At 38.2% G+C, this 22,138-nt stretch overlaps 3 protein-coding genes across 3 annotated transcripts; 1 reads left to right on the top strand and 2 right to left on the bottom strand.

Annotated features, from left to right (window-relative positions):
* Window positions 1-3,733: 3,733 nt before the first annotated feature.
* Window positions 3,734-4,519, bottom strand: LOC135637877 (pathogenesis-related protein PR-1-like). Its single transcript, XM_065150732.1, has one exon. The coding sequence runs from the start codon at window positions 4,388-4,390 to the stop codon at window positions 3,884-3,886; it is 507 nt and encodes a 168-aa protein (XP_065006804.1). The 5' UTR covers window positions 4,391-4,519; the 3' UTR covers window positions 3,734-3,883.
* Window positions 4,520-9,940: 5,421 nt separating this feature from the next.
* On the top strand, window positions 9,941-10,378 carry LOC135638423 (uncharacterized). Its single transcript, XM_065151536.1, has one exon. The coding sequence runs from the start codon at window positions 9,941-9,943 to the stop codon at window positions 10,376-10,378; it is 438 nt and encodes a 145-aa protein (XP_065007608.1).
* Window positions 10,379-18,167: 7,789 nt separating this feature from the next.
* Window positions 18,168-20,528, bottom strand: LOC135638627 (AAA-ATPase At4g25835-like). The gene has a single exon (XM_065151826.1). It carries the CDS (start codon window positions 20,271-20,273, stop codon window positions 18,759-18,761), a length of 1,515 nt encoding a protein of 504 aa, XP_065007898.1. The 5' UTR covers window positions 20,274-20,528; the 3' UTR covers window positions 18,168-18,758.
* Between the last annotated feature and the right edge of the window lie 1,610 nt (window positions 20,529-22,138).

Below are 22,138 nucleotides of genomic sequence, written 5' to 3'. Positions count from 1 at the left end.
ATGAGGAAAAAACAGTCTAAGACATGATTTTACTCTAATTGAATTGCATAAAAATATAAGAAATATATTAGTTTAAGCTACAAGATATCTCTATGGTTATGTGAGAGGCGTGAATGGGGGTAACCCATACTTCAAGCGATGAGCACAAGGAGAGGGATGAGGTGATGGCATGATGTTCCGACTAGACTAGACTTTCAATCATGGGATACCCCATCCATCTCTTCGTATCTTGGGATGGGTTGGTCTACATATCTTGGCAATGTACGACAAGTTTCTGACCAAGACATAAAGCATGGTAATTTTGTGGGTTTGGCTCATTCAATGGCTTAGCCACTTCAACTAGGATCCTTTGATTCCCATTCTTTCTTGGTCTCTGCCAAGTCTTTGAATGTGAAAAGCAACAATTCAAATCCGATTCGAGTAACTTGAAGTTTAGCATAAATATCTTATGTTGTTTTGTGTTTTTATCACGGCTCATTTTCTATTTTGACTCTAATATATTCTTCTTCTTTTTTTTAATTTAACACTTCTCTAAGTGTCAGATCACATCGTTAAAATTCATGAATCTCGATAAGATTATTTTGTTTACGAGTCGAATGATTCGGATATCAAAGTTAAGATTGCATACATTGATTATTTATAGACGATGTATCGATCAAAGTCTGGGTTATAAACTATCTATTTTTTAGCATATTATTTGATATTTTCAAAAATATTTTGCTGTGATACAAATTTATTATTAACAATCAAGATCTTTACTAGTTATTGGGATATATATTACGTATATCTGAGTGGATATCTTCTTCAAGGTATTATTGGGGAAATATTTTTATTTTGAGAAAAATGAGGACAAGGTTGTCTATATTTTTTCTTATATATAAAGATATGTGGACGAAGACATAATCCAACTCAAGATCATGTTATCAACCGTCAAGATTTTTACTAGTTAAACTAACTTACATCTTAAAAACACAATCAAATTTAGCAAATAAATTTGATATATATCACTAGCAGATTAATATTTGAAGTATACGTGCGAGTTGATATTTGTTTGGAGATCATCCTATTGGCAGTTGTTGTGCTCCTTTGTTTGCTTGTTTGTCTGTGTCACGTTACATTGATTCTTCCAAGTAAGCATCGACTCTTCCGACTCGCTTATCAGAATCAACAGTAAGAGATGAGATGGATCAGAATCAATGTGTTTGAATGTGATCAGAATTTGCTTGAGCAGTGCATTAGGTAGAGTCGTCTCCTTCCTCGAGAAAGCCTGGTTAGGTGAGTCCAAGATAAGGACGTACGGGGAAGACAAAGTGCATGTGAACGTCTCCGTCACCCGTGGGCTGCATCGAACACCAACCAGCTAATGAGTCCTCTCCTCCCACCTTCTTCTCCTCCCTTCTCCCCGTCCATTCCACACACCAGTGGCCGTGGAGGTCGGCAGTGCTGCTGCAGCCCCACATTGACTTCGGGTGGCCTTGTCGTCGTCGAAGCCGTCCAAGTGCGACCTCCGTCGCCTGTGCCTCTCTCCAGCAACCGAGCCTCCATCCCATCATCTGATAGCGTCTCTCTACCTTCGACGTTAAAAAAGGGCTGATGAATATAATACTCTCTCTCTCTCTCTCTCTCTCTCTCTCTCTCTCTCTCTCTCTCTCTCTCTCTTGTTTTTAGAGTATTTGTGGATGAAATTTCGACTCTAAGAGATTAAAATAAAAAATAAAGATAATAACTTATTATTATTATTAAAATAGAAAACTTTAGAATTATTAAATTATATAAAAAAAATAAATGAGATTTTTGAATTATTGTTTCAGTGAAGTATGTAAAAATTCGAGTTTCTAAATGATTGAAATTATGGATTCAATCTATTGTTCGACTCATTGTATTTTCTACATATATATTATTTGAAGGACTCCAAAAATAATTGAAGTCCTTTGAAAAATGTTGATTTGATAGGGAGAGAGGAGAGTCGTGGTCGAATCCCAAATGCTGTGTTGGATTCAACCCCATGTCATGCCATCTCCATCATCGCCTGTTCTTTTGCATGTCATGCAATGGACACTCACCAACGCACTTGTAGCAATATTGGTGGAGAACATAAACTAATCATATCTAATTAAAAGATAAATATAATTTATATTTAATAATAAAGAAAGTATTCTTAAGAAAAATATATATAGAATCATATTAAACATTATCCTGAGATAAAATCTCATCTTCGGAAGAGATGATGCTACCAACTCTATCTTAAAATATGAATGCAACTCATATCACCAACCTAACTAATTTATTTTAATGTACACTCTTATCTCTGAGATAATTAAAATATCACTATATATATATATATATATATATATATATATATATATATATATATATATATTTACAAATCTCAAAGGGAGATCAATGGATGAGGATTGTGAATCTGAGGGCCTGAAATCTGGGCTGGGGTGGGCTGGGCCTGGCCCAAACTGGACTATTTTGAGTGCTTCGTGTATATGTATGTATATTTTGTTTTTATTGAATTCATATATAAGTGTTCGAAAAATAATTGAAACCTCATAATTTTTGCTGGAGAATTTCTCATCATTAATTAAAAGGCTGATAACTTATATTAGTAGCCTAAGAAATCCAATAGGTAAAGTTTGGGCTAAAGAACAAGATTAATTGGAAGGTGTTCAGGTTGTAAATTGTTCCTATTAGTCTAATTATTTTTTTAATTAATTTTTTTTATTTCAAGAAAATAAAATTTATAGTTACTAAGGCATAAATTCTACTCATATTTTGTGTTGGAAGGGGTGAATTCTAAAAGATAAAAAATAAAAAAATTCTTTTAAAAGTGCCCCTTATTTCCATAAATCCCAAGCAGTGCCCTCTTTTTATCTAATACCTGAAATATTATAAAATATTATAATACATTATAAAAATATCATGTTACAATATTTTTATACCATGTTATATTTTTATATTATTAAAAATAAAATTATTATGTTATAATATATAATATATATTTTTTCTAATATTGCTAAAAACACTATAACATTGTGTAAAAATATTATAAGCAAAATATTTTGTTAAGATTTATACAAAACTACTTTGTTTAGTTATTTTTAATTACATTATAACATTTTTCTAGTATCATTAAAACCCTATAACATAGTGTATAAACATTATAATTCAACTAGTCCATAAGAAGAAAAAAAAAGGAGTGAAAATGATCTTCTAAGTATTAGACAAAAATGAGACATTGTTTGAAAATTCTAGAAATAGAGAATATTTCTCGGAAAAAATTAAAAATAATCCTTTTTTTTTTTCAAAAATCGCTATATATATATATATATATATATACATATAAAAAATTACGAGCTTGCCATGAGATAAATTCCAAAAGAAGGCCACGTGGTTGGGACCCCAACGCCACTAGTATTTTTCTGCGTTGCATGCCCTGCCTTCGTTCCCACCTGTAAAGTCAAAGGAATTAATGGTGCACATTATGCCTGTCCCCATGTCACTGCAACTCCATCTGACGCTCCCCCTCTCTCCTATGTCATACACCATGTGAGTGTCGTCCCACAGTCCCCCCCCCCAACCACAGTGGCTTCTCACTGGAGCCTTCGAACTGCTTACCCATACATATATCGGATTGTGTTCCTACTGAGTCGCCTTCAAGCTTTTGATTGGATAATAGTGATTGCAGAAATGTAAGAGGATGAATCTCATAAAAAGATTCTAATAATGAATGAAGGATCGATCGAGCACGATTTATAATTGTAAAAAAAAAATAAAATAACGAATGAAGGATCAAAGCAATTCCATCGATCATCGAATGAGCAATGTACACGGAGGTCAAATCAATGGCGATGTGGGGGGGGGGAGGGGAGGGGGATCAATAAGGCCTTTCCCCGATGTAGTTGCCGGGGGGGTCGTACTCACAGACCACGAGCACACCCTTCCTCCCTGAGCAGCTCACCATGGCGCAGCCCAGCCGCCGGGTGCTCCGCCACACTATCTGGGTGTAGTGGCCGCACTCGGGGGCGGAGCAGGAGTTGGAGCGGTAGTGGTACCAGCGGCGCTCCCCGACCCAGGCCGCCGCCGCCTGGGCCGGCCGCCACCGCGCTCCGCTCCCCCAGAAGATGTTCTCCCCGTACGGCCCCCCGGAATGGGCCAGCGCGCAGTCCCTCCGCCGCCTCCCGCCGTACGACTCGGCGTACCGCGCCAGCCGCGCGTCCCAGGCCAGCGGCGGCAGCCCCACCGCGGCCCGCGCCGCGTTGTGCGACCGCAGCAGCTGCCCCGCCAGCCCCGCCCGCGGCCGTCTCCCCCCCTCCGCCCCCTCCACCAGAACCAACGCGATCATCACGGAACACAAGAGCAGGAGCTCGCTGCGCACCGCCATGTCCGGCCTCACTCGCCCACTCCGAGATGCCCACTACCTGTTCGATATATAGTTATGGCTGTGGTTCAGCGGTTGGGCTTTTTGTGGATGCTGCGGTGGCAGCCACGTTCAACGATGCAGGCTTTAGATTCCCAAATCCAACTAAGACGGAATACTTTTGGGTAATCATAGTGGACCATATGCCCCGTGAACCTTCTTCAACCTCCACAACTTAGAACATGGCAATTCATGTTAGATTCGGCCATTAACAATTCTTAGTTCATACCTAATCCAAAATGGGTACCAATCTCGAGATTGATACGATGATTTCTTTTAGATAATATATCTTGATGTCAAAATTGATCATCCATCTAACTTCATAACCGACATAAATCATTTCTTGAAGACCGTCAATCTTATTGGATTGTGTATGAATCTATGAATTAAACTGAACTTAACAATTCCCCTCTTTATGGCTGGCCAACTGCTAAAGGCAAGTCAGATCCTATGATGGAGTCATTCCAACAAGCCTTGTGGCCTCTCATGATCATTAATCATTCCCATTAGTCTTGTAAGAAAGATTGTGAAGCTTATAGTAGATTAATGTCAGTTGGTTGTGGTTTCCTTATTATAGAATATCTAGCAACTCAATAGAAGAAAAAAGCTTGACAAAGCATCTCAGTTTGATCTCATTGCATCACAGCATGTGTAATTGTGACAATGCTTGTTTCAGAGCTCACAAACATAATTGATCTCCCAATCAATGTTGATCAGATACATGAAAATATCAGCAGGAAGACATTGATTTTAATGGAGGCAACATTTCCTCTATATGTTGTAATAGCTCCCAGTGTTTGAACTCATTTTGTGAATCCTAGTTTGATATTTAGACTTGAGCTTGCTGGAGTTCAAAGCCTACAGGAAATGGAAAGGAGTCATGGATTAAGTTTGGTCATTACATATGTAATCCGGATTAAAGAAGGGAGAAAGTTCCTTACAGAGCTGAGTGTGAGATATTAGCAAGAGCTTCTTATGGAACAGGAAGAAGAAACAAATCACCTGTAATGTGATCTTTTACTGTGATTCTTACCATTGCACAACATATAGAAAATGTTGATGCAGATAAGTGATCGAAGAACAACACTGCAATGGTGTATCTACTCATGTAGAACCAGAGGAGTTATGCTCTTCACAACATCTACCTAAAGCTTAGAATCTGGATGCTGTCAATGCCTGCTAAGACATACTCTTGAAGCATGGAATCAAGCTGGGGAGATGAGGCAGAATAGTTCAGTGCTCCTTTCTCCTCGAAACCATTACTTGACCACCAACTCATCATACTCTCGTTTCCATCATTAGTTACTGCAAAGGATGAACTTATGCCATGAAACCCTGCTGCCGAGCAATCCATATCTTCTTGTACAATTTGGCTCATCGAGATCTGGATTTCCTGTTCCATTTGCGGTAGGGTCTGATGAGATGTCTCCAAAAGCCTACCACCCAGCGCAGGGATGTTGGACAAGAAGAAAGCATACAGGAACTGCATCCTTTGAAGGGCTGATGCACTTAGGGTTTGTGAAGGAAGTCATGGAGATTGTGATGGCTCTGTTTGCTTGCCAAGTAGCTTCTTCTTCAGCTGTGTGTTCCAATGATTCTTGATGTCATTATCTGTTCTCCCTAGCAGCTGGGCTGCAATCATTGACCACCTAAACTTTGCATGAAAGCCAAGTTGTCATCAACCTTTAATCACATGATGAGAGGAGCTCAAGGCTTTTGCCACAACTGGAGATGGAGCAGGAATTAGAACAGATGATGTTGTACCTGCTTCCGATACTTATGTAGAGGCTACATATGACTTGGTCTTCTTCCTCAGAAAAGCCACCATGCTTGATGTTGTGCCTCAGATAGTTAAGCCACCTCAACCTGCAGCTTTTTCCACACCTCTTCAGGCCTGAGTTGATGAACCAAAGCACATACAATTGCTTCTTCTAGTTTCAATATCACTATATATATATATATATATATATATATATATATATATATATATATATATATATATATATATTTGTAGGTCATATCTGTTTCAGATCTCAGTGCAAATATCTTCTAAGAAAATGAGGATCATATATATATATTTGCAGGTCATAGTGTATAAAACCTGCACTTAGTCTCATTCATGCAATCTTTTGCTCTCTCACTCGTCTATGTGAGCTCATAAACAAGGAGGACACACCAATCTAGTGAGGCAGTGAGAGCCAATAGCCTCCAATTCCATGCTCCTCAATATAAGCCTTCAGCTTTGCGGTGACAATGCTCCCTTCTTCACGTTAGCCTTGTCACAACAAGGAGCTCTCCCCATGTCGCTTTCTCTCTATCTCTATCTATATATTTATCTTCAGCTGACAGCAAGAGAAGTTGAGGTCTTTGGCAATCGCTGGGAGGGTGAGGCCAAGTCTTATAGGGAGACACCGGGAGAGCAAGATGGTGTGGATGTGACGTGATGGTTACACTGTGGGCACTTAGTTGAAGGCTTCTTTTAGTCACCTTGTTTGCCGAGTTTGCAATGTATGGCCTTTGTTTAATGGATATCAAATCTTGAAGGATTGAGCAAGTCCATGAATACTATGTTTCGGCTTGATTAGCAAAAGCAAGTGATGGTTATGGTAAGCTTTTAGATTGAAGACCAGATGGAGATCAGGAGAGGACTTCTTCTTCCACTAGGTTTATACCCCAAAGAATGACTTTGGCTACCAGCAGGCTTTGAAGGGTGCATGAGAGTCTTTGCTTCAAACAATATACGATGGACCATTTCATGGATCAAATTGTGCAAGTCAAACAAAATGATTTGCAACTTGGAGGCTTCTTGAAAATGAAGCAACTGATTTCATGTGACCTAATGATTAACTTATAAAGTGGATGAGACGACATTCTTGAGGACTTGTTAATTAAAATGTTAGTTTTTCTCAGTTTTGTTCTTAATACCCTCTCCTCTTCTAATTTCTCAGTTTAGATCTTAATATGGACATACTGATCACACTCACCAGCATCAGATTATGGCTGGAGAATTCCTACTTGGTCAAATGTAAAAACGTAGTCACCAAGGATCTACATGGTTGGTAGAAAAGAATAACATGAATAGATGTATTCCTAACATGAGAAATGTGTCCAAGGGAAGAAGACCATACATACTACACACTCCATCCTGTCCATGAAATTTAATGATAGTTAATTGCATGCAAAGTCAACAAGAAGCTGCCCCAGTTCACAATCAATCACCATCAAGCTAAAGCTAACACAGCTTGTCTGCTAATCTTTGTCATTCAAACAAGTCTGCCTTAAAGCACATATTCTCTTCATTGGACTAGTGGATGGAAATTTACACTGTTAGGCTAAAGAGAGAGAAAATCAAAAAAAACATTTATTTCTTTTCATTAATTTTTTTTCTTTTTCATAATATTTTGATGTTTCTATCATTATGCAATATTTCTTCGGCATTTAGATCATCAAAGATTATAATCAATTTTTTTAATCATCCATATAAAATATAAAAGCATCATTTTTTATAATCTCCAGGAAGAGATTTTTCATATTGTATCTTAGGACATTCTTGATATCATCTTGTACGAGGATGTGATTTTATTTTAGGACAACATTCAGTTAGATTTCCTGATCACATTGGGTCTAGTATTAGTTTCTACTTCCACATATGTTTTGTCAAGGAATAAATTAGGAGTGGCAAAGCTTTTCTTGCAGTAAAAGTGAGTAACCCATGCATGGACTAACACCCTTATGGTGAGAGAATTAAGTACATAAAGTAGGGTAAATGAAGAAAATGCAGAGGAAGGAGAAGGACAGGGAAGAGAGATGTCTGTGTCTTCTCCTTGACTTTGCCTAGTGTTTGGATTCTGCTTGAAGCTGTCTCACCTCATCAAATCCAGCTGAGAGAAGCACAGGGGATGACCATGTGTGGGAGCTTAATGGGTTTGAGTTTGTGCTAGCATTCAAGGTAGAAACCTCCATCCATGTGCTAGGGTGACTTGCATGCAAAGCTAATTACTAGTACTCAAGAGTCAAGATTGTTCACTTTGGTCATTAAATGAACTTTCTATGTAGCAACATAATTCTATATTTGCTAAAATAATGTAAGCTTGGCTTGTTTTTCTTTTGAACTTGGCTCACAAAAGCCAAATTCCTTTAATACAAGTGAGCACATCATAGAGGAACCTTTTTTTATGCATATAGAAATCACCCAAGTTGTCAACATATCACATCACAATTCCATGTCCTTGGAAAGACAATCAACAAAGTAAATAGTAGAGAATCTAAGAAAAGTTTGTAGATTCTAGGAAGGTATGAGGTAGGTGTGTGAGAAGATAAACAACTTGCTAAGCCTTATCCATAGTAGGAGGTGTTGCTTAGGTCATTCTTGGGGGTTGTGACAGCACAAGATGTATTTTGGTACAATTCCTTTTTATCATAGACAGGACATTACTTTCCTTCCTAAACATCCATCTTTTCTTCCTCTTTCTCTCTCTCTCTCTCTCTCTCCAACTAATACAAGGCATCATAGGATTGATTCTATCAAAGGTTCTTACCATTGCGATTTATCTTTCAAAGAAGTTCCCTTGTTCCTTATGTTTTAAGGAACAATTAAGATGATGGAGATAAGTCAACTAAAGATCTCATAAGAATTTCTAGGAATATGTTTTGAGGCTTTGGTTGAACTTACAAAGACTTCAAGGAATGCTGATTGCCAGGAAAACCACTTCTGAAGTGATTAAACTGCAATCTCATGACTGATTTGCTAGGAAAAGAATGCCAACAAATAAATATCACAGATAAATCATTTGAGATCATCATACACAACATTTTGGATTAATGATTCAGATTCAATAAATTAATATATCAATGATTCCATCCAACTATTACAGTACAGGCCCATTCATGTAACTAATTATTATTGAATTGAGAAAATATGTGGATTAGCATAGCTTTTCATGACCACTTAGGTAAGCAAATTAATTATTGTCATAATGAAGAAAATACTCAAACTTGTGTGAATAAAATAGTGAATGTGGAGCTTGTTGAATGGTTAAGATGGTCCAATCAGATTATTCAATTGGGAGAATTTGTCGTGCACATTATCAATCTTTTCAGCTGACTTCGTCCATAAGCTTTGATGCACTTAAAGCCATCATATTCGACAAAGATGTTCCATATAAATAATATATATCAATAATATGAGTTAAGATCCACTGTGCAGTCTAAAATGTGATGCTGTACTATTGCTTGATAGGAACATGCATTGCCTTTTTATGTCTCCTAGACTTCTAAACCACATTGCTTGCTCCCAAAGCAAATTGCTTTTAGCCTTACCACCACACTACATGGAATATATCTTTCTCCTTGGGAGACAGTAACCATAGAATTCTCCTCTATCCTCCTGTCTTCCCTAACCAACCTGGCAGATTCTTGACACCCAATACAGATTGCGGATATCCACCTCTCTCTCTCTCTATCTTATAAGACAAGCCACCAACCAGCTTCTTCTGTTCCTTGTCACACAGCTTCATGGCTGACAGGAAGAGAATTCCACTTCTAGGCCTTCTCAGGAGGGCAATTCAGAAGGTAAGGTTCTTGCTGTCTTTTGATGCCACCAGATGGATGGCCTCCTCCCTCAAGAGATCGCCGCTGGTGTCTCGCCGGCTGAGCTTCACCGCCCGACCGAGCCTGCTCGACTGCACCGACGATGACGGCTACGAGGCCGGGTCGTCGTCGTCGAGGACGCTCTCGAGGACGGTGAGCTTGTCGAGCTCACCGGCGTCGAGGACGACGAGCCCCGGGTCGGAGGCGTCGAGGTCACTCAGCGGTGCGTCGCCCGACGACGACATCAACCAGAGGGCAGACAGGTTCATCGAGAACTTCTACCTGCAGTTGCGGATGGAGAGGCAGGTCTCCCTTCAGCTGAGATACTGCAGGCAGAAGAGCTTGGAGGAGGATACACATTGAAGTAAGGGGGAGCTGTTTCTTCTCAGTTTTGCATTGCTTAGAGTACACAATCTGTCTTTGATGACTAAATCTCATGTTGTGTTCCATTTCTCTCTCTTGAATTGCACCATATCTTGTATGATCTTTGGTAATCGACACATTGTGACTTATGAAAAGGAAAGGAACAATATTATAACTTAATCAGCAACTACAAAAATATATATCCCTGTATGGATCTCCAACACTTACATTCCACCAACCTTCGTCTTTCGTCCTTTCCCAATAGCTAGAACAATGGCCTTTTCTCTTGCACACACCGGCTTCCCAATATTAAAGCTTGATACTTGTCAAGTATAGTCCTAAGGCTATTATAAGTTTTAACCCCTAAACGCAAACAGTAAATCATCGACCTTTATGCCATTGATATTAAAGTGAGCAACATCTTATCCTCAATCTTTATTTTAATTAGGTTGCTCGGATTCTACTAGACAAGAATAAATAGATATGATGAAATTAGATCACCCTGACGAATGCCACATTAATTATGAAACTAAGTAAATTCAATAGAGAGGAAATATATGAGGAAGCAATGCAAGCCACAACCCAATCCACAAAAGGCTTAAGGAAATACATTCTAACGAGGGTGTTAAAATGGCAAACCAAGTTATCCTGTCATGAACTTTGGATGTATCAAGCTTAAGTAAGGCAAGAGGCACTTTACTCCTAGATTTAGATAAGTTATAAGTTAACTCATTAGAAATCAAAATATTATCATAAATATTTCTATCGAGGACAAAACCGGATTAGTCCACCAATTTATCAAGAATACTCGAGGTAATACGACTCAAAATAAAAATGTTTTTCTTCTAGGATCTACAATGAGTACCTAGTGAGGTGTACATGTTCCTTCAATCACTAAGCTAAGCGATGAAGGGGATTTGTAAATTATATTTTTATATAATTTTTATCAAATCATATATATATATATATGTATATATATATATGTATACATATATATACATATATGTATATGTATACATATATACATATATACATACATATATACATATATATAAAAGGAATCAAACAGTCTAATATAGACTTTGAAGAGTGCAAATTACACATCTCAAGCTGCCATCCCTAGCAGAATCTTGGCTTTTGGCAGCTTCAACCAGATGGTGGGCATCCCTATCTCAAGGCAGCATTCTGAGCAGAATTTGTTCTTATTACCTACTGCCACATCTGTTCCAAAATGGATATGATTCATGCCCAAAGAAAAAAGAACTGGTGAATTGATGGTTTCATATAAGATATGCCAATCATGTGTTGAACAAGCATTGGATACCCTGAAGTCATCAACAGTATGTGAAGAAAGAATCCTCTTGGAATGATGGGATGAGTTCATGGGAACAAGAAGAACATGATACACATGGCCAAGGATTGGATTAATGATGAGGAACTCCATTGAACTGCTGTCTCCCAACAGGCTTTCATGGTTGTGGCCTCATAGTTTCCATCCCATAACACTGTTCAAATGCATATCCATTTGCCCTTTGTAAACTTTTCCTTGATTGTTTGGTTGAAAAAGAAAATTATCATTTATGATAAAACATCACAATGAGATTCGATAGGATAATTGATTCATTAAATTTTTTTTAGTCTAAATTACTAACCTAACATGTTTGGATCAAATTAACTGTAGTACTCTTTAAAATATAATACAAGATATTATAATTAGTCTAAACTACTAACTTAACATGTTTGGACCAAATTAACAATAGTATTCTTTAGATTATGATATAAGGTATTATAATCTTTTTCACTCAAATGCTGCTTGACATCATCGTCAATCAAAGTTCATCATAATCTAAAAATCAAATCTTAATATAAAACATACGAGACTTAATATAATGATAATCTTATGATATGATGTGCTCTCTATCACATTCATTAATCATTTTCTACTTAACACAATGTTAATTTTGATATCACTTAGCATCATTCGATTCGATAAAATAATTAATCTATTAACTTATGAAGCTTGAATCATCGATCCAAAATGATTAAACTTAAATTTATAATAATAGACTTATTTAATTATTATAAGACAATTGAAGTCATCTCATACTTTGGATATGATATTAAACTGTAGTATTATAAAAATATCTTGATTTTTAAAATGTCCTGCCACCTTGAAAACATTTGTTTAGCTGCGATTGAATCAAATGTTTGTACCATACACTTCCAAGGTGTATACAGTCCCCACCTTGATTTGGAATGCTTCAAGATGAGCTCTGGCATTGTGCTGTTCTGAAGAGCAGAAAAGAAGTGTTGCTCAGGAGGCATTTGATTAGCTGTGAGGAAGAGTACTGCCCTCCTTTCATGTGTACCATACCTCTCCAAACAGAGAATGCATTGGCCATGACTTGCAACATCTCAAGCTTGTCCTCTTTATGAGTCAGTTTTGGTGATAGCAAAGAACTGTGAGGAAGAGGAGTACACCCACACTGTCTCCAAAACAGTGATTGAGCTTGGAACTTTTCAGGCGTGTCCTCTCAAGAGTTTGGTTTTGGTGACGTCCATAAGTGCAGTGGATAACTCTTGTGCTTTGGCTTCTAAATGCACTGTTGATCTGTGAGGAAGAAGAGGATCATCAAGCTTGTCCTCTTATGGGTTGGAAAGTGGTGCTCTGGTTGTGTTGTTCAGAGCAGGGCAGCAGCAGCAGCAGGGAACTATTGCTCAGGATAATAATGCTGTGGCTGCTACAAGTTCTGTAGCTATGAGTGATTCCCATCATCATCGCTGTGACACAAAAGGACAGAAGAATCTGACATGGCTGCCATCAGGTACCATGCACAATTTCCTGTGTCAGCAGCAGTAGCAGCAGGGATTCTGCAATGTATGTGCTTCCAACATGAGACGAGGATCTATGTATGTCTCTCTCTCTCTCTCTCTCTCTCTCTCTCTCTCTCTCTCTCAACTCTGCTGACTGCAAGCTGGAAACCTTTATTTGCAACACTTGTCGATCTGTGACGTGAGTTGCATTCCGAATGGTGCATATTATATTCCATGTGATGAATAGAGGCAGATCATGTGAAGCATGTTCAGGGATGCAACTTAAGAGTCTGCCTGCACCTGACTCCTTCCATTGATTACCTGATTCAGCTTAGAAAAAAATAGATGCAACTTCTAACATATACGACTTTCATCAATGCACTGAGAGTGGGGAAGACTTGGTGGTGCACTGCAAATGTGGCAGATTCTCCTCTTCTGGTTCAATACAACAATCCTAAGAATTAGTTCTTTTATTTAGACCTACAAAGCTCAATAAGTAAAACTACATATGTATAAATTTTCTAAGCTACATTGAGATTCATGTTAAATATTTTATAAAAAGATTGTAGATAAAATTTTACAATCACTCCTTAAAAAAAAATTATTATTAGATACGTTATTGATATGATTCCTCTAACGCTAAGTTAACTAATACATCAAAGATAAATTAGAGAAAAAGAATCTATATCATCATCAATAAATTTTCTACTCATACCAAATATCCGTCCAGAACTATTGTTTGGATTCTTAATAATTTTAAAAATAATTTTTAGTATGATTCATCATGACATGACAAATTCGAACATCCTATTTTATTATTTCTATTAAGTTAACTTCTTCTTGTGTTAGTTTTCGATGCGACATCGGATATTATTCCTATCACAGTTCAAGTGAAAGGATGAATATTATCCCTACCACAAGTCAAGTGGGAGGATTGAGTGAGAGTCATGTTGCCAAAGGCCAAGCTTTGGCAACAATTCTACGTATCCAGTCACCACAAGACACAAACTTTGACCCTAGTTTTAAGCTTTTTGAATCTGTTAGCACAAGACAAGTCCATGGTCACTTTCATGTCCTTGCTCAAACCAAGGTTTGCCGTACCGGACTGTACCGCCCGGTACGGGCGGTACGTACCAGTCCGACAAGTCAACGATATGCGGACCGCTCCGTACCGTACTGATACTGTAGCAGTGTACAGTCGGTATGATACGGTACGACGAACCTTGGTTCAAACAATTAGGATCCTTCTTTCTCTAATGTGCATCTTTAAAATGTGAGGACATGATGGCCTTAAAGTGTGCAGACATCTCTGGCAGCTAAATCTTGAATGATATGACTAAGAATCAACCACCAGCAAAACAAATGCCATTATCAGTGCCTTGTGGTCATGTCCTGGGGAGGAGAAATGGAACAGAAAGAATGAGACATTCAAGCTAAACTAAGTCAGCCAAGCATATGGGCAGCTCATCCCTTGCAGGCCAACACACCTTTCCATGGTGGAGCTGAGGAGGAGCTGCTTTGCTTGGCACAAAGCTGGTCCCAAGAGTTAGAAAGGAAGTGTAAAGAAAGTGGGAATGAGACAGTTTGGAGTGCCTCAAATCCATCAGCTTAATTGGGTTGTCAAACATATAAAGAATAACTATATTGCTGCTTTTGTTTTTTAATGGTCAAAAAAATAATAGGAGTTTTTATATGTTTGTCACTGTAAAAGTTGGAAAATAAGATATTTATGCTTACAAATTTAAATATAGTAAAAGTATACTTTGAATATTAACACCCTCCATAGAAATCACTTTTATTAATATCTATAATGAATAAGGTTAATTAAACATTATTTAGTTTAAACTAATGCAACAATAGCAAAGTTGTTAATTGAATCTTTTGTCAAAGAAAGTGGAATGAAATAGTTTGAAGTGCCGATTATATTGCTCCCTTTTTATTCTTAATGGTAAAAAATAATAGTTAAAAAAATAAGATATTTGTACTTATAAATTTTACTATAGTATATGAAATACTTCAGATGTTAGAACCTATGCATCCATCCAAAAAAAAAAAGGTTAATTATTTCTAGTATGACAAACATTAACTATAGATTTTTTTATCAGCATAATAAGGACTTATAGGTTAATAATGTCGATTAAAAATTTTAATAAATAATTAAGTAACAACTAACAAAGATTAATATTGTCAATGTCAATACCAAACTTGAATGAAAATAATGAAGGGTTGTATTATATCATTAACAACTAATATAAGATTATATCTCTGATGAACATAGATCTTAACTGATTTAAATATAGAGCTATGTCATCATTCACAAATGACGTAAGACACTTTTACCACTTAGGTATCCCGAATTGAAAATATTAGATTATTTAAAAGTATCCCATCACATCGGTGTCTAGGTGTCAATTTATTGTTTTATTTCAATTAGAGTAAAAAAATTTGTTTGAAAATAAAAAAATTAAGTTAGCAACTTGGAATATAACAACAGAATACTTTCAGAAAAGATATTAGAGAAAAATTAATAATATTTTCTTACAAGATTCTAAATAGGTATAAAATTTTTTGAAAAGTTTGATAGTAATAGATTTAGAATTTGGTATACTAAAAAAACTAAAGACAAAAATGACTTAGGAAATATTGTTGATAAGGATCCTAAGAAAAATATTATAGATGCAAAAAGATTTAAAGATAGAATTATAATTCTAAAATTTATCATATATATATAATGTCAAACTAATTTATTTTTTCTATTTTAATGCAAGAACCATATGAAATGGTAAAGTTTATTTAGTATTAATTTATTTTGAGAACAGTAAGGTCAGAGAAATCATGAAATGAAACCAAGATGTAGATCTTTCTTCATTTCACACCATTGAAATATAAGTTCATATCAAAACAAATTCAAAAGAATTAAATTGGTCTTCTTAAAAACCTTCACAATAAATTTGCAGGTTGCTAGTGAGAGTGACAAATAATAGTCTTGCAAAAGGACAGAGAGACAAAGCAATCAACAATGAGATATGAAGAAGAGTTCGTCAACAAAAGGTGATGGCAGAATCATGCTTCTTTTGTGAAGAAGGCCACCATTTGCTAACCTATATGAATCAAGTTAATTATCAATAATTAACATCACATAATCATTATCATTATTATTATCATCATCATCGTTATCTCTCGCTCTTAACAGTTAACACACTATGATATGATTTTTCTTTTTTAAAAGGATAAATGATAAAAATAGATCTATCAACCAAATTTGGTAGAGAGAGAGAAAGAAAAGATGACGACATACACGAGAACTCGTACAACTAATGAGAACACATCTCCTTTGTCTCAAACTTATCATGTAGGAAATTTGATATGCACACAAGATATTATTGCATCTCTTATATAGGACTTATCCAAACCCAAAGAACATAGTTACTATATGAATAGATCTCGAATTGTAATAGATTAATCTTTTCTTAATATTTGTGTCTGTCTAAGTATTGAGATAAATATAAGTATCGATCCATGTCATGAAGTCGAGTCGACCTCACTTATTTCCTGAATACTTCCTTCGAGTAACTTACCGAAAGGAGATTTAATGATAAGATTAAAAATAAAGATTTCAGATTTTGTATCATACCATCTTTTGTTAGGAGGAAAATAATATTTTTTTCAATAGTTTATGCTTACATGATAGATTAGATTGATCAAGCTCTACATGAAGAGTCTTAATTACTTTAAAATATTAATCATATTAAAATATTTATGAAAATTGAGGCTTGAACATTTAAGTTTGAGCATAAGCAAGAAAAAAAATCCGAAAAAATAGAAGAACAAGCATCCTAAATCGTTTTGTCCCCTCCTCTCATCTTACCATGTAGCTTTCAATGTGTTCTTTTACATCATTTAGATAAATCTTTACATTGTACTCAAAGGAGCTCATAGATGGCAACGTTGGACTTTGGAGTATGTCGGCAAGCTTTGTTAGCCTTAGAGCACTTGTGGCGTGTCCGTGTCATACTGTACTTTGTGCCAAGCAAGACCGTGGCTGTTTTCATGTTCGTCTTCCGTGAGCTATTTGGTTTCTTTGTTTTCTTTCGTTATCTCATTCCTCTTGAAATCAATTTAATCTTTTCGATCTTTACATGCAACATAACAAATAATTAAGACAGTACGGCTTATTTACCTGCAAACTTTTATTTTTCCTTTTTTTTTTAGTGATCTCATTACTCTCAAATCAATTTATTGTTACCATAAAACTTTTTCTTTCTTTTTCTGTTTTTTTGTCTCATTACTCTTGAAATCAATTTAATCTTTTCGATCTTACACTTAATATAAAAGTCAACATCGAATAATTAAGACATACATTACAACTTGTTGTTACTATCAAACATTTCTTTTATGTCATACTTTGTTTTCTTCTAAGGATTTATAGGATTTGTATGAAATAAATTGCAAAGATGCTATTACTTATCAAACATCTAATTTACCATTTAATTCTAAAGATATTTTTTTAATTTAGAGAGATATTATAAGGTATGGTAAATTTTTTTTAATAACATGTAAAATTTTATATTGCTAAGATAAATGTGTGGAATTACTACGAAAGATAGAAAGAAAAATATTTTTTTATTTATGAATAATTAGGTATCACTTCGATAGAAGATAAAATGAGAAAAAAAAATTTAAGATGACAAATGTACGTGATTAAGAGACCTATTGATGTGGTAATTAAAAGAAGTGAAACAGTAAATATTAACGATAAGAGGAGAGACAAAAAAAATTTAGATATATGACTTCTTATATATCTCTCCACGACAATATATTCAAATACATGATTTCAAATAATTAAGATTTATAATTTGTTATTATATTATAAGATAGAGAATTACACATCTTCTTAAATCACATGAAGAAAAGAAAAAATATTTTTTCTTCTTTCAAATACAATAATACATCTAAGCATATTAATTTTTATCGATCAACCAAAGTCGATACCCATAATTCTATCATTTAGATAGAGGGTCTATTTCCGAGTCTCAAATTTTGATCATCCAATCATTTTATCATATGATTCCAACACAAAAACATCCACTACAATGGTTAAAATAAATCCAAGCAATAACAAGCCCAAGTGCTACCAAAATTTCTGACATTTGTCAACTTTATCTTGTTTACTTACTGGCAATTTAAGAAGTGCATGGAGTGGCAGCAAGGAGAACAGTAACAGGAATCCCTCCTCATGATCCATTGGACTGTGTGCCCAATCTTTAATCCCCGGAGCAAGGAGGATCCAAGAAACTACTGTTCCTCAAAAGCTCATCAAGAACAAAAGAATGGAAGACTGAGGCATGTGTAGCAGTATTAGCTTTGGGTATTGGATGTATAGCAAGATGTGAAGCACAGTAGTAGTAGTAGTAGTAGTAGTAGTAGTAGTAAGCATAGATAACATGATGGGAGATCAATGGAGCTCATCAACCCCCCTCCTCTTCTTCCTCATTGTCTTCTTTTACCTGACAACTGGAGAGCAAGATGTGAAGCATGGATCACATGTTGAGATTAATGGAGTCCATCAATCTTCTTCCGCTCCCTTGTCTTCTTTTGCATTGCAACTGTGCATCAATTGATCAGTACTCTCCTTGGGGCTCTCCAATGCCCTCTTCTCCTGCTCTTCCGCCTCCACCACCTGCTCGCTCGAACTCCTCTTCCTCCTCTCGACGCGGGCCTTCAGAGCCTCCAGCAGCTCAGCCCCCGCCTCGCGCCTCTCCCGCCTCCGGTTCTTTATCAGGATCCCACTGACATCCGCCGGAGTTATCTCAGCCTCGTCCACCACCTCCGCCAACTCCCTCATCAGCTCGTCGCTCTGCTCGCTGTCGTCCCATCCTAGGTAGTTCTTCATGAGGATCTTCAGCGCCTGGAACGAGCAGTAGCTCATGAACACGTGCATGTCCATCCTCCCCGACCGCACAAGCGCCGGGTCGAGCTTCTCGATGTGGTTGGTTGTGAACACGAAGATCCGCTCGCTGCCGCAGCATGACCACAGTCCGTCGGTGAAGCTGAGCAGCCCCGACAGGGTTATTGTCCTGGCGGCGGCACCGCCGTCCTCCGTCCCCCTGGCGGGTCTCAGGTCCGATGGCGGCTCGCACGGCGGGGTCGGCTTCTTGGAGCTCCTGTTGATGAGGTTGACGGAGCAGTCGATGTCTTCGATGACGATGATCGACTTGGAGGTGGTCTTCATCAGGAGCTTCCGGAGCTCGGAGTTGGTTTGCACCTCGGTGAGCTCGAGGTCGTAGATGTCATAGCCGAGGTGATTGGCCATGGCAGCGATCATGCTGGACTTGCCGGTGCCGGGCGGGCCGTATAGCAGGTATCCGCGCTTCCACGCCCGGCCGGTATTCTCGTAGAAGGCCTTCCCTTGGGCGAAGTCGTTGAGGTCGGCCATGATGAGCTCCTTCCTCGCGGGATCCATGGCGAGGGTGTCGAAGGTGCTGGGATGCTTGAAGGGCACGTATTCCCACGGGAAGCCGCGGGACTCCATGGAGCCGCCGCGGGAATTGGTGTACAGTCGCCGGTCCTGGTTCCGGCGGCGGAGCTCGGTGGCGGTCTCCATGATGTGGTCGAGGTACGCCGGGATGAGGAGGGGTTTGTCCTTCTTCTTGATCCGGAGGGTGAAGCTGCGCTTCTCCTCCGGGAGCGGTCGCAAGGAGAAGGACTGCGACTGGCGCTGCGTGACGGTGTGCTCCCAGGTGGCGCTGGCGCCGCGGAAGCCGTTCACGATGCGGTCGTTGTTGGCGAGGCCGAAGGTGAAGGCGTAGGAGTTGAGGCCGCGGGAGAGGCTCATCCGAGAGGCCGCCATGGAGGCCGACTGGCTGAGGTACAGCTGCACCGCGTGGTACAGCTCGTTGGTGTTCACGCCGTCCATCTCCGTGATCTCGAAGTAGCAGTACGTGGAGAAGCAGCGGAACAGGCGGTGGAACAGCTTCGCCGCCGCGAACCGCAGCTCCGGCGGGAACACCGCGTGGAGAATGCTCTGGAAAAAGGCGAACACGCCCATGATCGAGGCCAGGGAGGTCCACACCTCCTTCATCTCCGCCTCCCCTGTTCTTCCCCTGTTCCCTCCTCCCCTCACCTCCAACAAAAGAGCTTCCTTTCTTATCGCTTTCTTGCTTACACCACCAAAAACACGGAAGGAAGTTTAGATTCTTGATCGATTCTTGGAATAACGCAACAGATTTCTGGATCTTGATTGGACGTCTCCACCCTCCCTTCCTTCCTCTGTATTGCCGTACTCTGTTTCGAAAGGAAGAGAGAAAGGGGGAGAGGACAAAGTAAGCCGACAGGAAAAATGAGACTGCTTTGAAGCAATAAGAGGTGGGGGAGAGGATGTATTTATAGAGGCGGGAAGCTTCACCCTCTTTCTTGCTTCCCAAGCTTTTGTGCGATAAAAAGACCATGGAAGGTCCTGTGGAGATTTGGTAGGCCACACCTGCAAACAGCAAGCAATAAATAATCATGCATGCACATAAATGATATCACTCTTGTGAATCGTATCACGGTTTCTTCTCCTCAGCATCATCGGCTCATATTACCAATGCGTTCATCGAGGATTCTCCTCTTACTTGCATCTTAGCTGTTAGCAGCATGGCCTTTCAAATCAATCGGAGGGACTGATATCATCAACAGCATCTCTCTCTCTCTCTCTTCATTCAATGCCTCCTTCCCTTACCGTCATCAGCTACCAGCAGGGGAGTTCTTTCCCGGCTTCTGCTCATCGATTTCCACACGCAGCAAACACAGATTGCAGGCGCAAGCAAACAAGGCAAGTAAGCCTGAATCCACACAGGGAAGCGAAGGGTGCTTCAAACAAGGATGAAGCATGCTTGATGCAGCTCGACATGAACTGACACGCTTCCCAACACCATGGAATCCGATGGCCTATGCCTTCTACCCTTAATATAAACCCTAACCATCCATTGGATCATGGATTTTTCTGCAAATGGTTCTCTCTCTCTCTCTCTCTCTCTCTCTCTGTTTCTGATTTACGTAGCGGCATTCTTGCATGCACGTTCTCCGAGCTTATAACATAATCTTACTTTACAGAAAAGAACCGAAACTACTGCGAGCAGCTGAAGGCAGTAAGATGCAAGAGGTTGAAGAAGAGGCAGAACAACTCACATATGAGTCCAAAGTTTCTGAGATCGAAGGCATATATTCCCTGCTCGTGAGGATTCTTCTGCGTCCTGTGATCGATCCTCCACTGCAAACCAACTAGCCTCCAAATGAGTAGGTACTGTACTCTATCTACATCTACTTGAATGACAACTTTTAGCTCTGCTTACTGAACTCATTCAAGATGGAATCGAAAGAGAACACAGCAAGCTCAATACACCATGATAAGATCCATGGCACGACGAACAACCTATTAGTAATTGCAATATTTGATAACGATCTTGCGAAGAAAGGGAAAGATCACGTGTAAAATAGTAATAATAAGTTATTACTATCCAAGATCAAACTAAATAAAAAACATTATATTAAACTTTTCAAAATAAAAAAAATACTTGAACTTTGTTTAGACTTCAATCCTATAGGTTTGAATACTTAGCTTGGATTCAAAATAAATAATATCTTTGAACTTTGTTTAGACTTCAAAATAAAAAATATCTTGTAAATAGTTGATGGCTTATAATTACATTCTTGAGATGTTTTATTTTTTTGGTCATATTAACTGTTTCATTGTTTTTGAACAGAGGTTTCTGTTCAGTTTTTTATGAAGTATAAAAAGAGAGGATTATATTAAGTTGAAGGCATACCTAATAAGAAAATGATAGTAAAGTTTATTGGTCATTTAGGTAATCATTCGAATTTTTTAGTGGCTCAGTATCTATCATATGATGCAACAATGCACGAATATCCTCCACATATCATTTTCCCATATAAATAATCTAATAA

This window comes from Musa acuminata, chromosome BXJ3-5, assembly GCF_036884655.1.
Source record: "Musa acuminata AAA Group cultivar baxijiao chromosome BXJ3-5, Cavendish_Baxijiao_AAA, whole genome shotgun sequence".
NCBI classification, from domain to species: Eukaryota; Viridiplantae; Streptophyta; class Magnoliopsida; order Zingiberales; family Musaceae; genus Musa; species Musa acuminata.
Note: the sequence above shows the minus strand (reverse complement) of the source record. Positions and strands in the feature narration are given on the sequence as shown.

What these genes read in the sequence shown, in the direction of transcription:
- LOC135638627 (XM_065151826.1), bottom strand. Translation starts at nt 20,273, where the DNA reads ATGAAGGAGGTGTGGACCTCCCTGGCCTCGATCATGGGCGTGTTCGCC.
- LOC135637877 (XM_065150732.1), bottom strand. Translation starts at nt 4,390, where the DNA reads ATGGCGGTGCGCAGCGAGCTCCTGCTCTTGTGTTCCGTGATGATCGCG.
- LOC135638423 (XM_065151536.1), top strand. Translation starts at nt 9,941, where the DNA reads ATGGCTGACAGGAAGAGAATTCCACTTCTAGGCCTTCTCAGGAGGGCA.